Raw genomic sequence first — 19,088 nt, forward strand, 5'->3', positions numbered from 1 at the left:
ATATAGGGGTGGACACTTGAGTGAAAAATATAATTCGGTGAGTATCAATCTCCTAAGACAGTGCTCTATACCGCAGTGGCAGAGCGCAATAGTTTTATATATATATAATTTCACCTGTTATGATATGATTGCCTATCTTTGCAAATTAGGTCTAAAATCGTTTCATGGAACAGCTCCGTCTGACCAGACAAAAGAATCTTAACTATCCCGTGTCTGTGCATTTTATTACCAACGATCACAGTGTATCAGATATGTCTATTTCAGGAATTTGTAAGGTTTCTGGCGATGAGAAACTATTGAGGTTGAAGGAAGAGGAAATCATTTTCCGTCTCGGAACGCTGGAACCCCTTGGAATTAATAGATTATTCACGTCATTCCCAGTCTAATAACGCTTATTTTATATTTCAGGCGTATTCTATATTGGGTCCGATTAGGTGCGTGCGAATATTAGAACGTTTCACACGTATAACCGTTAATCACACGCGGTTGTCGTTCTGTTCCATAACATTCAGATATATTCAGGTGTTTATATAATTACCTAATATGTCTTGCCTATAAATACCTTGAAAAAGAATTTTTATTCGAAACGTCGGATTACATCTATTTATTCGGACTGTCTCACAAGTTCCTTATGCATTTCTACATACATAGACACGCACGCACGCACACACATACCTACATAGCATACCTACATATAAATACATACGCAAGCAGGCACATGTACATACATACGTACATACATACATACATACATACATACGTACGTACGTACATATACATACATACATACATACATACATACATATAGTACATACATAACCAATATAAATAAAATAACACTTTACAACTTACATTTAATAGATCTCACATCACAAAAACAATTATATTGCATGACTGAAAAGATGACCCATTTCGACTGAGCGCCTATTGGCACGTTACTTAACCCCTTGAAATCAAAATATATAAAGGTGTATCGCTGTGATTACATTACGTTTATAGTCAATCTCTTTGGTTATTAGAAAGATAAACACTCAGTAACAGCACAGTTCCAATGTTTGGTATCATCTTAAATTGTTCTATCTATGCTTTGCTTGTCGTTCAGTGCACCATACTTGTTCAAACTCTCTGTGATCACCGAATTCGGTTCATCGTCAGGTAGAAGTGGTTGTCTCTCTTCTATGTGGTTAACATTTGCACGGTCCTTATCTTGTTCCGAATATTGCCCCCTAAAATCAAGATATATTTACAATTTAAACAGTTCTCATTCCAGAAGAGAACGTGCGTTTTAAAGTCACACGTGGACATGTAATGGTGTATCATTGCTAAGCAATCTTTAGGCCAAACCAAAAACAAATGTGTGGTTCCGATTACGCTCAAGTTTAGAATAGGTGGGGTAGGTAGATTTATATTTTATTTTTTTGAATATTTTCGCGATTTTTTTTTCTCGAATACGTAACAAAATGTTTAGGGTCGGCGTGAAAAACGAGGTGGGGGTCGGGTAACAGGAACCAAATATTTATTTTTAGGCCTGAGAGGGATATTAATATTGTTCTGTCACTCAGCAAAGTTGTTCAAAGATGGCATTATTGTACTTGTATAAGAATGTATTTAAAATATGGTAAATCTAATTAGCATGCATTAATACATATTCATTACAATTTTGATGTATAACACGCCTTGGGGTATAATTTCCTTAAAATCAAAGTTATTCAATCCTCTGAACTTCGCCAGATGGTAGCTTGTTCCATTTTTTTTTTGAAGTTAATGATCTTGATGTCGACGAAATAGATAATCCTTTATTTTCCTTTAGACTTTAACAATATTGGGCGGAAATATTAGATTCTGAAATGGCTTATTTTGACCTGTAGTATAATACTTAAAGAATGTATAAGGTGACCACATATATTTTTTATTTTAACAGAGACCGCGATTGAGATTTCTTGAGCAAAGTGAAAACAACAGTTGAATATTTTTACTACCAAACCAGAGTGAGTATACAGTTTTAATTAGGCAGCTCAAATTTTCTTACGTTTCACACTAGATGTTTTGTCACAAATTACGTAAAACAAAATACAAAAACTGAGTGATAGTGCGCAAGCATATTAAATCATACATTTTATCTCGCTGTGAGCACAAATCAACATCACTTTCGGATGAAACAAGGAGGTATCAAATAAAAACAAAAACATGTTTATTATCATAGTCACATAAAATGTAACATTTCATGTGTGTGCGCGCGCGCTATCAGTGCCTGTATTTTATTTGTGTAATTAATAAAAAAAAACCAGTTGCGTGAGACTTACAAAGACAATGTACATCCTAATTGAAACTCTGTAGTCTTTCTGGTTTGGTAGTATCACTCACACTTGGAAATAACACATTTCATTTCAATTGTGTTGGGTCAGTCAAGTTTTACTTACGTTCCTAATATTTGCCCTTCTTCAATTGTTCCAGGCAGTCTTTCATTTCTTGTCTCTGGTAGCAAGGGTACTATCAATCCAGCAATCACTGGTAAACACCCCATTATAACAAAGGGTAGTGGAGACCATTTAACTTCGAGTAACATGACATATGGTGAAATTATACTACCAATACCAGCAGACATCGACGACATGCCCATGCCTGCATTTCTGTCAACGCAACATCGAATGGATAACGTAATATCAATTTTTTGATGTTTGTGATGATAAATTTCGAGAAAAATTCCTCGTTTTTTTGTGTCAAACAGTAACATAAGATTCAGGTGATGCTCGGTTTTGATAATAGGTAAATCCACAGACTTGTTCTAACCTATGTGAACTTATATACTAATATTGGTTTTTAAAGTGTGTTTTTATACAGCGCTTTCCCACCCAGTCTGGGTGCTCAAAGCGCTTTACAAATATTACCCCTGGCTCAGATCTATAGCTGCACAACGGCCCTTTATACTTCAACTCCCTGGGGACATACTATCAATTACCACCTTTATAAGCACATAGGATTAAAGCATTCACATTGGAACCTCTATTCTACAAGGTAATGGCGTACAATTTCACACAAAGGCACAACTCCACACGAGTTTGCCACTTTCGACATACCTGACAACCGTTGGATATATTTCAGCACCGTAGACGTAGATAATTCCATACACTGCCGCAATACAAAATTTGGATAGCATGGCTAAAGCTTCAGATACCTTGGGGGCTTCTGTGGAAAGATACAGTAAGATTTCTATGTGTACAGTTCATTTAGTTATTAGAAGCTCTTTCAATGAAATAGTCTCCTGTTTTTACATAAAGGGCAATATGTCCATACTGTCTTTTAAACTGTGTAATATTCATGTTTTTAATATAAATGAGGTTTTGAAAGAAAATAAGTTGTACATACGGGGCATTATACTAAGAATCAAAGCTACACCGCCAAGCATTTGAAATCCACAAAGCGACCAACGTCTTCCGATAAATCCCATTAGCCACCACCCCAATAAACGTGCAGGAATTTCTACAAACCCAGCCAAGATGAACGTGATGTATGGGTTGTCTCCGATCTGGTCGGTGTTCAGCGAGATGCCGTAATACACGAAACCACACGAAAACCTAAAAGTGGATGGAAAAATTATCAACTTGTAATAACGATCTCATTTAAAGCAAACATCGATTTCTCATCAAAAACATTCATTTTCGGGGAGGATTTACGAAATCACCTAATTAGATATTTTTGCTGCCTGTAATTACTCTTAATCTTGCACTAAATGTTAAATAGTGTTTGTAGATTGTATGTCCGTCCGTCCGTCCGTCCGTCTGTCTGTCTGTCTGACTGACTGACTGACTGACTGACTGACTGACTGTCTGTCTGTCTTTCTGTCTGTCTGTCCACACACACACACACACACATGTATGCATGTACGTACGTACGTACGTACGTGCATGCATGCATGCATGCATGCATGCATGCATGTATGTATGTATGTATGTATGTATGTATGTATGTATGTATGTATGTATGTATGTATGTATGTATGAATGTGGCATTTATTTATATTTGGATCTATGCATGTGATATAATAAAGGACTCTTATTATCTGTCATGCAAACTTACCAATTGAAACACATAACCATTGTTCTAAGTCGTAATCTTGGTGTTCTTAGCAGATCAATAAGTGTATATTTACGTTCCTGAAATGAAGGAATTTAAGAACTGCTTGGAAAATGGAAAATTTCACGTTAGAACAAATCTTCCATGTGCGAAGGCTTGGTCCCAACTACTAATGTGATGTGATGTGATGTGATGTGATGTGATGTGATGCGATGTGATGTATGAATGGTGTTACAGTTAGAGTTACAGTAGATGGCAATTCCATACACTGAACCCATACGGGATGGTCCTCACTGGACTTCTTGGGAGATAAGTGTTTATATACTTAAAGAACTATAAAGTATAAATTTTGATTACACACATTTACGGTCAATGTCAATGGTAAGTTTCTGATCTGCAATGTCATCGCTAGCTAGAGTATAGACGTACGGTACATATGGCCGTTGATGCACAGACATACGGACGGACATTGATCATTCTGAGCCCCAAGCCTGTATGTTTTGTATGTTGTGGGCTAGTGGATGGATCTTTATTTGGTCGCGTTGTCACACTGTTTTTGAATAGTACAGTGACACTCAAATTAGATGAAACAGTTCGCAGCCGCGTCTTGGACAAAAGAACACACCACCGTGACGGGCGCGAATCTGTGTATAGATCTATTCACACACTACGACGATTTCTATGTTAGAGATATATCAATTGTCCCTATAGGCCTTTGACAAACCTTTGAGGTATCGGCGGTACTCCTTGCTTTCCAGAGCATTTTCTTTTCCCCTTCAAAAATATCATCAGGCAAGTTGGTCTTATTAAACTTAGCAAAACGCTTCAAGACTTCCAGACACTTGTCATACTTCTGTTTTTGCATTAACCACATCGGGGATTCTGGAAGGACACTGTTGAGAGATAGAACGTTATTAAAAATATGTAAGACTTTGTTATTTCCAAATGAATGTTGAGTACGGCTAACAAGAAGGCTCATGATATCACACAAGAATTTTGAAAAAAATCCCAATTTGTTTCATATCATTTGCATTTGCAAATACCTTTGCAAATCTATTTCCAATAAAAATTCGTTTTCATTTTATTTCCGTTTGTTTGCTGACCATGGTAATCATTGGATACTCTTTTGGCGTTTCCACTGTACCCACCATGTTGTGAAAACTGGGATATCTTTTGTGTCAATATACCAAAGTTTGTTCAAGAGGGTTAATTTCACATTTTGTTCCGTTTTTCTCACCGTGGCAATCAACAAGAAAACACATAATTCGTATAATCGCTGGTGTTACTAGCCTGGGTGTATAATTTAAGTGCTATAAAGACATACTTTGATGTTAATTACTTATTAAACCACAAACTAGTATATGTTGTAACCGATTGCGGCAAGTACAAATTGGTCATTCTACAGGAAAAGAGTTATTTTTATAGACAAAATCTAAGTGTATTAGATCAACTACATTTATGCTTATGGTTTGATTCATCTTTTGTGTGTGATGTTCAGTAACTGTGTGTACATCCCCGTTTCTATGCTGTGATATGTAACTGTATTTCCAGCCTCGTACGACAAAGAGACAACTATAAAAAGTTCCAATTGTCAGTTGAGAACAGAAATGTTATGTCATGATCTAGACACATTATTTGTCATAGACATGCAATAAAAAGCAAAGGAATTCATATGTCCATGTTCTTTAAAGATAGGTGAGAAGAAAATCCTGTTACAAATGTGCCACCATTGTTTTTGCTTGGAATGAGCCTCGAGGAGCTTTGGCCGTTGTATGGACTGGGGGTTAGCTCCGTGTGCAGTACTTTAATATTTAAATTAGCTATTCAAATCGCGTTCCCGGGTTGTTTAAACGTCGACAACAGACAACATACAGAGATACAGCTCGTAAATCGTCGGAATTGGAGCCTTTCTGTTGATTTTGTTTTCAATTGCACGGTAAATAATGTGAGTTCTAAGTATGTTTGTTGTATTGGATATTTTACTGATCGGAAGTCAAAGTATGGCATTCGTTTAGGACATAAAATTATACTATTCGTATTTGGTAGGGATCAGTCTCAACCCTTTGGGGGTATTTGGCATCGTGACTACTTTGCATATAGGAAAACATATACTCACTAATTCATGATACTGCGAAACATTCATTATTGTTGATAATGACTTGTAATTACTCTATTGTTGATGTTTGTTAGTATTTGTTTATTCACTTATCTATTTATTTATTTATGTGTTTGTTTTCGTAAACAAAACTAAGCCAAAATTGAGCCCGAGCTCCCTGTGATGTAATCAGCGCAAACGTGATCTTATTTTAGGCGTGTAAAAAAAATTGTGTGGTTCCGATTACATTCAATTTTAAAATAGGTGGAGGTAGGTCGATTTTTATTTTATTTTTTTAAAATTATTTTTTCATATGTGAGTGTCTAGTTCAGGTAGTCTGTTGTTTTCCATGTGGTCTCTGTGTTATTGGTTTCTTCTCATCAGATGTACAGCCATTACAGATTGGAAGAACAGTTTTATATTGTCTTTTTAAGTTGATGTCAGTTTCCGCATCCACTATTTCTTGCGATACTTCACACAGTTTTTCATGATTTTATAATTTTTTGTCTCGAATACGTAAAAAAAAGTTTAGGGTCGACGTAAAGAACTAGGTGGGGTCGGGTAACCGGAACCGAACAACTTTCTTTATTTGGCCTAAGATAATTGATTGTTACTATGCTTACAACAGAAGAGGAAGAAAAAGTGCCCATGTAAGACCAACAACCAACTGAATCTTCCGCCAATCACCGTTGCATAGCCACGCTATCACTCCAAGTAACATATAGAAAATGCAGCAACTGATTAGAGAAATAGAAGTGCACATCGTTCTGTATCTCATTCCAACCATTTCAACCACTAATAGCAAGATATATAAAAACATGAAAACATATCAATATCGATAATATAGTATCAAAAGTAACAGTCAAATAGATGATACATCTTTAATCTGTTGACATGTTTCTAATAAAGAGAGGAAAGTAAAGCTCAACTTACTCAGAACTTGGCAGGACACGAATAATGATATTGGAAAGGCACCAAGACAAAATTGTCCGATAAGAAATATAATGTAGCTAGGTGAAAATGCTGTGCCAATGGACACAATTACGGAGGTTGTTAGGGTAATGATGAAAACAATTCTTCTTCCAAATCTAAAGTGGGCGAATTAAAGTAAAAACATTGGGTTTTCAAACCAATTAGGTAACCAACCAAGCAAGCAACCAAGCAACCAACCGGTCGGTCATTCATTCATTCATTCATTCATTCATTCATTCATTCATTCATTCATTCATTCATTCATTCATTCATTCATTCATTCATTCATTCATTCATTCATTCATTCATTCACCCATCCATCCATCCATCCATCCATCCATCCATCCATCATCCATCGTCAGTCAGTCAGTCAATTCATCAATTAAAGTATATTCCAAAAATACAACCATAGAAACAATAAAAATTGAAACTAAAAGATGCCAAGCCGGTCATACAGCGAAGATAATTTATGGAAATGTTTTCATCTATGAAAGTAATGTGTTAGGTCAATGGGAAAATATTTCATGTATTGCTGATTTCAGAATTACACGTGACTTATTATCGAACCCTATAAAAACAATTGTTTTGAAATTTGTTTTTTCACCCAAACATTTTAATTACAAAATTATTTTTGGATATTGTATGAAAGTTGAAAAATACTAGTGTGCTACAAACTCACATATCAGATATTTGTCCAAATGTCACAACGCCTATAATATTACCGAGTGGAACAATCGACTTGGACAATTGCTTCATCCACTCTTTATCACAAACCAGATCATACTGGAAAATATATATAAAAAATAATCACCGTTATTCATTTTGATATTTTTTAAAAGCTACTCTGCTTAAAAACAGTGAATTTGTTTTGTATTAGTGATAAATAGTAACGTTTAATATTTATATTAAAGCTGCATTGACGTGTTTTTGTTAGGTACAATAACTTATTCGTATACCGTACACTACCAACAACATTGCATCACGTGTGGCGTGGGTAAACGTATTTTCTGTCGCTGTTTACACGATAAATCAAATTAACGCCCTCAACGGCAATCACGATTTCAAACCGTTTTGTACTGCTTGCAGATAATATCTTATTATTGGTACAAAACCGACAAGATTTAAACTGGTCACTTACATTGCCTACAGATAAATATTTACCACTAATTAACAGATAGAATGTCTTGGTATAACTTATAAGTAATTGTCCAATTTGTAGTGAATGTATCTTTGGTTATTTGATGAAAAAAATGCTAGTGCAGCTTTGCCAGTTTACATCCAGGAAGAAAATAAGGCGTGCAGGTGGCATTGATACTTTTTTTTGTTATTGCGTCTCAAGTTCACATGAGACACTAGGTTCGTTGCCGTAACAACTGTGTACTAGAGTGACATTCTCATACAAACGTCAACAAATCCAAATGTAAGCTTATATTTTACCCATTGAAAAATGTAAGTCATTACAGTCAAATACAAAAAAAGGTCTTTTGATGTACATACATTTTATAGGTCAATAATTCTTTAACCCACCTCAAAGACAACGGTATTTTTATACCAAGTTTTGTCGTAAACCCATCCTTGATCACAACTTAGTGTATCATAGCTACGAGGGAAGCAAACTTCGTCAGATACTCCCTTGGATGCATTTACGTCGTATCTCTTGCATCTCTTCCAAACGATTTCATCACCATCCGCGACATATGGAATTGTGCAATTCTTTACTGGAGAGACATCGGTGAATGTTTGGTTGTTGTGCACTCTACAGTAGTGGTCATCGGACGCACTGTAGAAAGTATTTCCTACCTGGTGAAATAGCGTACTGCCAGTAATCATAAAAATGAAAAAGCACAGCAACTTTTGGTACCTTCCAAAGTTGCCCACAGTGTTTAGAACCTGGTCAAACCGTTTCATCGTCTCCTGCGGCTAAAAGAAAGAAAACAGTATTTAGTTATTACTTAGTATCAGACGTACGACTTGGGTGTAACAGTGGTCAATTCGTCCAGATCAACGACTACAATTTAGAATAGGTTGACTTATTTTTTTTTCTGACCCACCCAAATTTTCAGCTTCGACATCAAAATATTTCCCCTTCGTCCGACTCTAATATTTTGTGGAAGAGCGTCCTTTCTACTGAGAATAGGCAAGTGCCTCGACTGTCAATGCCATTTACAGTCATGCCTGCGGCGGCGACCCTTGTTCACGAACAGAGCATCTCGTTCATAACCCAAGAAAATTGTTGTCTTAAACTTGTGCTGAGATTATGCCCATTGTGTAGAGAAGCGGGAAAAGGACATGTTACCTGGAATCCAATAAAAAAGAAGATAGAGAGGAGGAGCGTAACGAGAAAAAAACACGATCGATAGGGTCATCACACAAATGTAGGTAAGTTTAAAGTGGTAATACGGATGAGGAATGGGTATAAATTTTGTATTTTTAGAATTATAAAACAATTCACCATGGCTCCCTACTTGTAGGATCAATGTGAAACAAATATGCCAAGTCCTTGTTTGTAACTCAATAAATTGCAAAAGATTAATAACATATAAAAAATGTTTGTACAATAAGAAACATTGTTTTTTTCGTTTTTGCAATATATGTAGTTACAAATACAGACGTGGTTAATGTTGTTTTCACATTAATTGTCAGGTAGGAAGCCATGATAAAATTATTTTAGAAATTAAAAATCCAAAATAAATATGCAATCCTCATCCATATGGTCACTTTAATTATCTAGCACTGGTTTCGAACTTAGCAATTAGAGTGATTTCTTAAATTATGCTTAATTATGAACATTGTTCAGAATAACATTTGACCAGTTTTTCGCTTTACAACATAATGCATATATTCTAAACAAAATATTGATTAAAAAAACCTAGAATCATATAAATGTTCTTGTTTTCATTCACTGTAATAATTTCATTACGTTATTGATTTAACTTATCAAATTTGATAAACATATTGTGAAGTTTGTGGGATTATATTCAGAGGAAGCATATGGATATGGGGAGAGAGGACAGGCATTAAATTGTGATGCGTTATTAATTTTATTACACTGTCTACTCATTCGTCCAATCATTGACATGTTCACTCACCATTCATCATCATTCGTCATCAATAGAAAAGATTCCCTTTCATGGCAGATAACCACTGAATACGTACCTGACATTATATTCAAAAATTCTGCAAGAAATATGCTTATGTGTCTCACTGTATAGTGACTTTGTCATCTCGAGCGTGCAACACTAGAAACATGCGCTGAATAGATGTTACACAGCGGTCGAAATAATTCCAGCGGGCAATTGCAATTGTACCGGGGAAAAGTATCTGCACACGCGGGTAAAAGTATACTTAAAGTTAAAGCAGGTCATGTGATTCGATTCTGACCAATGACAGCTTGTGTAAGGTCAAGGTGTTATAAACCTACATAATGTAGTGACTAATGCATTCTAATGAGCTAGATTTAAACCGCAAAACACTCGATCATTATATTTTGGTCCTTGTACATTGGAGCTGTTCCTATTAGTTTATATTGAAATACACGAATAAATAACTACACATGGATAAATGATTAAATAATATAAATGAATGAATGAATGAATGAATGAATGAATAAATAAATAAATATTACACATATGCTAAAATCAGTTATTTAAACAGAAGTGATTCATAAGGTAAATTGGACCAAAGACTAATAGCTTTTGATCAAACGTTTAGAGGGGTCGAATGGTACCGACAGCATCACTACTTAAACAAATCCAGACATGGCACAGAATACGGATGAGGAGATTTTTGTGAACATTTATGAAAATACTATGAACAAGGCTATGCTGTGCTTTCCAAAATAGGTCCACGAATCAAGCCTTGCTAATCAAAATATATCAAGAGGAAATTTTACAAAAATGCCACCCCAGCAAGATAGTAATGGCCGCCCCTTATCAAGTATTGTTCATGTTATGGGTCTACCTAGCTGCAATAATTGTAGCGTTTGATGCGATTTTGAGGGCCTTTTCGTCTATTTTTGTGCCTTTTTTCGTTCCGACGTTTAACCCGAATCAAACGCTACAATTCCTCTAATGCAAACGCAAATAGACGAGACCACGTTGAAAACGTGAGCGAGGCGTCAGCGTACTACCCGTTTCAAAATGCTGCACGCCTTGCTACATTTGCCGATTTTGACGGAATTGGGGTACCTCTGATCACTTCTTGGGTCTTGAAGGCTCCGTAATTAATGCTGGCGTTAGGAAATGTCCGATATTTTGCCAGGTAAGGCGTAATTTAGCAGAAAAGTCCGCCCAACTTTGCGATTCAGATCTGAATCGGTTCCGTCTATTTGCGTTTGCATTAGTGGAATTGTAGCGTTTGATTCGGGTTAAACGTCGGAACGAAAAAAGGTACAAAAATAGACGAAAAAGCCCTCAAAATCGCATCAAACGCTACAATTGCAGCTAGCATGTGTACGAATAGGTCACAGCCAAACAAGTCCAAATGAACACCTTTTATTACAAATGTACCGGTATAATAGCAAGCAAAAACCCATCGACTAAAGATAATACAATTTCTGATACACTTACCGCAATTGTTTGATATTATAACGATATCTCTGTCCAAGTTGTGATATGGGTTTTGTGACCTGTGTTCGTGTGCACTAACGGACAGCAAATACGTGTCTACGGTAGCAGTTATAACTGGTGCTTTGTTTCACGAGTTAGAACTATAAAGCATATGCAAATATGAAAGTCTCTTGAAGCATGTCTCAAACTTATTCCATCTGGGCGTCATTTGAATATTATTGCAGCAATCAATAGATCAGCTTGCACTGACAAAAAGATCACATTTGTGTTTTTTTCCTACACAGGTCATTGAAGCCTCCAGTTGACATCTAGCATAACGTCACGGGATCAAACATTTGATTTGTTCACATTTGAATATGAAAACGATGCATTCAACAATTTCCACATCATATTGATCATCAGTTTAAAAATAAATCTGTGTCTTTTACTTTCAGAATCATGACATTATTGATAAAGAGAGCTCAATAGTTGCCTCGCAAGAATATTGAACAATTTAGAAATATGCTTTAAAATGTAATGCATTCTGACACCTGACTAAGTGAACACGTCATATGTAAATGCAGTTATCAAAGGTAAGGTATACATTTTAATATATGAACATAGTCTGCGATGGTATATTTTTATAAATTTACATACAATTAAATGATAAAGTTAAACAATTAGCAGTACATTTCACTGTTTCAATAAATCAAGCCTCATCACTGTGTCTTGTCTATGATTAACTCATCACCGATTGTACCGTACTTCATCTGTTTTTTCCAGATCACAGAGTTTGAGTTTGGTTCATTTTTATCCGACAGCAATCTTTGCTTCTCTTCCACCAGGTTTACCTTTGCATGTTCCTTCTCATTTTGTTTGTAAGTTTCCCTAAAAAAATAACAACATCGATCTTTATAGTTTCCTATTTAATTTTGAGCGTGTATTTTATTCTTGTCAATGGCTTAGAACTAATAGTTAATTTAACCACTATACAATGGAATATAAATGTGGCGTATGTAAAAAAAACCACCTTGATCATGCAGTAACTTAGGATCAAAGGCTCCAACTGAACATTTTGTTTTTACGATTATAGAATAAATCTGAAATTAATCGTCGAAAGAATAATTGCCTGTTATGTAACCTAGTAAGTATAATTGCAATTTTGCTTACGTTCCAAATACTTCCCCTTCTTCAATTGTTCCGGGTAGTCTTTCATTTCTTGTTTCTGGTAGAAAGGGTGCTGTTAATCCAGCGATCACTGATATACCAAACATTATAACAAAGGGTAGTGGAGCCCAGTGAACTTCGAGTAACATGGCATACGGCGAAATGATGTTGCCAACACCAGAACACATCGACGACACACCCATGCCTGCATTTCTGTCAAAATGACATTTCAAATTGGTTAGTAAAATCCACATATCTATCCACAACAGATTCATTGAATATGAATCCCCCACCAAGGAATTACGCTTTTGTTCATCAATTCTCCACTATTAAGCTTGCGTTAAAGCGCTTTGCATTGGTTCTAGGTGTACATGTGTGCATTTGTGTGTTATCGTTATCTCATGTACTTGTGTGTTTCTTCAAATGATAAGGTCTGCCCATCCGTCCATATGTCAGTCAGTCAGTCAGTCAGTCAGTCTGTCTGTCTGTCTGTCTGTCTGTCTGTCTGTCTGTCTGTCTGTCTGTCTGTCTGATTGACTGAATGTATGCATGTAATAGTATGTTATGTTGTTGTTTATTAAGGAGTCCTATGTATGTATGTATGTATGTATGTATGTATGTATGTATGTGTCATCTAAAGAACCACAGGTTGGGTTTACTTCAATGAGATGAATCTTAATACACTTTTTAATGCAAAGTCTGTGCATAATCATAATAACATAATTTGCAAATATATTAATCAAACATGACGTTTCATGTCCAGAAACAGAATGCAAATAAGTACATATAGCATACATTTAGTAAGAGGATCTACAATATCTCAACAATATACCTAACAACAGTTGGATATATTTCTGGACTGTAAACGTAGATAACCATGAATACTGCAGAAATACAAAATTTAGATAGCAGGACCATTGCTGTGGCGACGTTGGGATTTTCTGAGAAGAGAAATTACACTTTGTTTAGGGAACGAGTGGAATTTACGGAGGGGGGGGGGGCTGAGGAGAAAGTATTTTGTGACATTTGTTTTCGCAGCCCCCCCCCCCCCCCCTTCATGCTCTCAAAACATTTCATGCCTCCCGAAATAAGATTATATGCATGTAAGACATACACAAACACATTCCCATGGCTGTCACCTGCCTAATAATTAAATATAGGGTTACAAACTTATTGCGGCGAAGCTTCAGGAACCTTTTACAAATATCGTTGGTAAATGACCACTCCTGAGGTTTAATTTGGTTCAAATCATGAGCTAAGTATTTTATGCCCCCCTTCCTACGTCCATTTTCGTGGCCCCCATTTTTCTTTCCTGTAAATTCTGTTTGTTACCTTATAGTCGTATGAGCATTGATTGGTTTCCGCAAAAATCACCCCCCCCCAAAAAAAAAACAACAACAACAACAAACAAAAACAAAAAAACCCAAACAAACAAAACAAACAAACAGTACAGCGCATGTCTGTCACTATGAGTCTAATTGATTATCTCAATAAACAGCTGAAGGTATGGAGACTGGCATTTCAATTTATGTCTTTAAAGATTTTGATACTATATTTAGATGTTATTCCCCAATATTTGTCTTCATTCAGCCAACGACAATGCGAGTGACCTAAGGGGCCTTGTCACTACGAGTCACTTCTAAGACTATGATAATTAAACCAACGATCATATCAACATGTTGCGACAACAGTTTTTTTTGTTTGTGTTTATCTTTTAATTAAGCGTAGGCTCAATTGCCAGAGTAATATGGCCGCAGAGAGCACTGCAATCACACGACGATGTGTACATTTAAATGCATCACGACTTTGTTAAATTATCCAATGTTCCCTTTTTACACAATCTCCAACAGCTTGTTTGATCCAGCTGTGATCAACTCGACGTATTCGTCAGTAACTTTGGTTGACAGTTTGGATAAACAACAAATACTATACAAAAATATTATGCAATGTTCGTATGTATTTCCAGATTGAGTAATGTACAGCATTGGTAAAGTTTATGTTGAGACAAATGAATTGGGTTTTAATGATTAGCAATCATACATACGGGGTATTATACTGAGTATCAATGCTATACTACAAATGATGTGACACCCAGCCAGTGACCAACGTCTGCCGATAACACCCATTAACCACCATGCCAATAAACGTGCTGGGATTTCCACAAACCCTGATAGGATAAACGTTATGTATGGGTTGCTTCCAATTTGATCAGTGTTTAGAGAGATGCCGTAAAATACGAAACCAGTGGTGAACCTGAGAGAAAAATATTAAACAGAATATTTTTCGACATTATTGAATGACAAGATTGATTGCATTTAGCATAGAAAATAAGTTGGAGCGAGTGCTGTTTGTGATATATTTACACACACACACACACACACACACATAACGTCACTCAGCTATTTCTGCTTACCAACTGTAACATATAACCAATGTCCTAATTCGTAATCTTGGCGTTTTCAGAAGATCAAACAATGTATATTTACGTTCCTGAAAAAGATGAATGAAAAACGTGTGTATGTAAATTTGTATAGATTTAAATAGCTTACTCTTACAAGTATCTAATTATATATTTACCTACCATGGTCAACTATTCCACTATTTCTATGAGAAGCGTTTGTATTTCCACTGATAAATTGTCACTACAGATATCGAATAAATAGATCTCTTTGAAAAATCATAACAAACCTTTGGTGTGTCGACTTCTCTTTTGAAATTCATTTTCTTTTCCTCTTCAAAGATATTTTCCGGCAACGTTGTCTTATTAAACTTAGCAAAACGCTTGAGGACTTTCTCACATTTGTCGTATTTGTGCTTTTGCATTAACCACATGGGGGATTCTGTGATGAGACTGGTAAATGTAACAACATGCCATATATCTCTATTTTATAGAATGACACAATTTGTATGAATATAAAAAATTATTAGAAATGTATCCAACTGTAGAAGTTTACCATGCTCATGTATATTCTCACATATTTTTCTTTATAATTCTTGCTGTTTTCTGATGCTTGGTATATTACTGATTCGAAAATCGTCAAAAAAATATGAGTACGACAATCTTGACACTAGTAAATTAATATTCAACACATTCATGTTCTTTTCCTTTTTTTCAGCAAAGTACATGTCTATAACGATTTCAATTAAATGAAAAGGAAATGCACTTACAAAACAAGAGGTAATAAAGCCGCCCAAACAATACCACCAATCAGTTGAATTTTCCGCCAATGTCCACTGCACAGCCACGCTATCACGCCCAATAACATATAGCATATACAAGTACTTATGCTCATGAGAGTAGCACACATAGTTCTGTATTTAGTTCCTACCATTTCTATACCTAGAAGTGTGATGAAATATAGCAATGCCGTTTCTTTCGTATCATTCGAACAGGCAAACTGGAAGCGGTATGTATTGAACATTATAATGATAAAATCATCGAAATATGAAATCATTTGTTTGTTTGATTGATTGATTGATTAATTCAGAATGTAATGAATCATTAGTTGGGAATGAAATTAATATCAGAAAAAATGGGTACGTAACTAGGTAAAATAATGACGACGATTGGTAATTCTTTGTCACCACTATCGAAATTAAAATTCGTTCGCTTCTCAGTGTGTTAGTATGTGTTTGTGTATGTCTCTGAATTCATATGACTTGTGTTTTGTGTCTGAGAAGGTAAGTCAGAGCTCTTTAATTTGTCAACATGTTTCAAAATGAAAATGACATGGAATTGAAACTTACTTAAAACTAAGCCAGACATATACATTGCCATTGGAAATAAACCAAGACAAAATTGTCCTATGATAAATACAACATAGGTGGGTGAAAATGCAGTTCCTAATGATACGACAACGCTGAGTGTTAGGGTAATTATGAAAACAATCCTCCTTCCAAATCTAATGTGAAAGAACAAAGTAAAAACGTTAGATTTCCATGGCCAACTGATTGCATTATCATTAAAATGACAAGTGAGAAGATTAATGAATGAATGAATGAATAACCAATGGGGTTGTCAGAATTTCATTTGATACAGAACGGATGTCAGCCCTATGTTACTTATTAAGATGGTATGAAAACGCGAACGTCTCAATTTATCGGAATATTAAACTAAACATTTTTATCGAATAATGCTTAGAAAGTTGATCATTAAATCATTTAATAACATAAATCAAGGTAAGTAAAAGATTAAAATGTAACAGTGATATGACAAATCAACCATGGAATGGTAGTATTTAAGTTTTTTGAAACATTAAGTTATAGGACAAAGATCCAGAACAAATTTTCATTTTTCATTTGCAAGTTTGGTCATGCGTTAATGATCTTTGTTTTAAAAAAATTATTGACATCTATTCATGTATCCTATACGAAACATGTTTGCCTACATTCTACAATTTTTCGTGTAAGTTATGTCGATTTACATTGCAATTCTACATCAACGTGATTCCAAGTTGAATGGAACGTTTGAAAAGTATAAACTCACATATCAGATATTTGGCCGAATACCACAACACCGATCAAGTTACCAAGTGGAACAATGGACTTGGACAGTTGTTTCATCCAATCATTATCGCAAACCAGATCATACTGTACTGACAAATAAAAATGTAGACTTACTATCATATTGCAAATCATTACTATTTGTTTTTCGTTCTGAAGGTGACACTCTGAGTGAAAGTAAATATTGTACAACGTTCACAGTATTTTCACTATTTTTCATACATTGTAACATTACAGAAATCATACTTTAATGCAACCGAATATACTCTTTAGTCACTGTCACCTCTTTTGCTGAGACATGTTCAAATCCAATTAGTTATCATGCCAATGATGTGCTACCAATTGTAATAAGTAGTATACAGCCATCCAAAATTTCTTGTGCAAATGCTTTCAGTTACACGCCTTATATGTCACACTGATATGTATTGCACCTAATAGTGTATTTTTCAGATCAAACATTCAAGTTGTCTTAAAGATATCCAAGACTTTTCATTCAACAATAATTCGTTACACCCACCTCAAAAACAACGGTATTTTCATACCAAGTGTTGTCGTAAACCCATCCTTGATCACAACTTAGTGTATCGTTGCTACGAGGGAAGCAAACCTCAGCAGACACTTCCTGGGATGCATTAACATGTACATTGTATCTTTTGCATTTGTTCCAGACGATATCATCACCAACCATAGTGTACGGAATTGTGCAATTCTTTACTGGAGATACATCGGTATATGTTTGGTTGTTATACACTCTACAGTAGTGGTCAGCTGATGCACTGTAGAAAGTGTTACCTAACTGTGCGAATATTATAAATCCACTAACCAATAAAATGAAAGCAAAATGAAGCTTTTGGTAACGACCAAACGTGCCTACGGTGTCTAGGACTTCCTCGAACTGTTTCATTGTGGTTAGTTACTGTACAAAACAAAATGACGGTTAGTAATTATATTAATCTCTGAAGACACTCTTGATCGAGGAAAACATTTTGGTATGGGTAAAAATTGTCACGTTCTGTTATTTATCAAACATTTTTTAACTTAATGATTTCTTTCATGCTTTGTTTAGATAATGATGTCACAGATCTAGATAGACAGACAGACAGACAGACAGACAGACAGACAGACAGACAGACAGATAGGTAGACAGACAGGAGGACAGAGATATAGATGAACAGACATCGTTTTCCCAATGCTTCCATTTGATTTGATTTGAATTGGATCTTATTCATCTATACCGAACATTGCAGACATTAACTAATCTAGTCTAACCACTCGAAATTTACTACAATAATTTACGATATTATTAACATGAAAGTATTATGTGACTGCTAAACCGTCTCACAGGAACACGATAGTCCAACACGATAGAAATAAACAACAAAAAACAAAACAAAACATGACTAATAATATACGAAAATAGTCTAAGAACACATTACGAAATCATATATTGATCACGAAGCACATCTTAACAATCTTTATTGCAAATTTCTCTGACTCGTGTGCTACTAACTTTGTTCAAAATATTGTTCTATAACTGTGAACCAATTAACTTGATTTTGACTTACCAATGCAAATATGGTATCGAGGTACATGAAGAGTCCCGTTAAATTCCCCCTTTTAGTTTGTGGTTTAGTTTAGATGCCAACGTTTAAATTCTGTCTGTCTGTCTGTCTGTCTGTCTGTCTGTCTGTCTGTCTGCATTATCTCATAGGCAGTCCCATCCACTGTCT

General features: G+C 35.4%; 1 protein-coding gene across 1 annotated transcript; it reads right to left on the bottom strand.

Moving 5' to 3' along the window:
- Positions 1–1,066: 1,066 nt before the first annotated feature.
- Positions 1,067–18,262, bottom strand: LOC144434013 (uncharacterized). Its single transcript, XM_078122454.1, has 20 exons — positions 17,876–18,262; positions 17,342–17,445; positions 16,603–16,757; positions 16,024–16,195; positions 15,544–15,706; positions 15,269–15,345; positions 14,900–15,108; positions 13,688–13,796; positions 12,859–13,068; positions 12,540–12,576; positions 8,669–9,061; positions 7,821–7,924; positions 7,103–7,257; positions 6,793–6,964; positions 4,799–4,967; positions 4,078–4,154; positions 3,367–3,575; positions 3,078–3,186; positions 2,421–2,630; positions 1,067–1,226 (listed from the first exon to the last, which is right to left on the bottom strand). Exons 1-20 carry the CDS (start codon positions 18,260–18,262, stop codon positions 1,067–1,069), a joined length of 3,381 nt encoding a protein of 1,126 aa, XP_077978580.1.
- Positions 18,263–19,088: the final 826 nt, after the last annotated feature.

The sequence above is a fragment of the Glandiceps talaboti genome, chromosome 1, assembly GCF_964340395.1.
Source record: "Glandiceps talaboti chromosome 1, keGlaTala1.1, whole genome shotgun sequence".
In the NCBI taxonomy this organism is placed as follows: domain Eukaryota; kingdom Metazoa; phylum Hemichordata; class Enteropneusta; family Spengelidae; genus Glandiceps; species Glandiceps talaboti.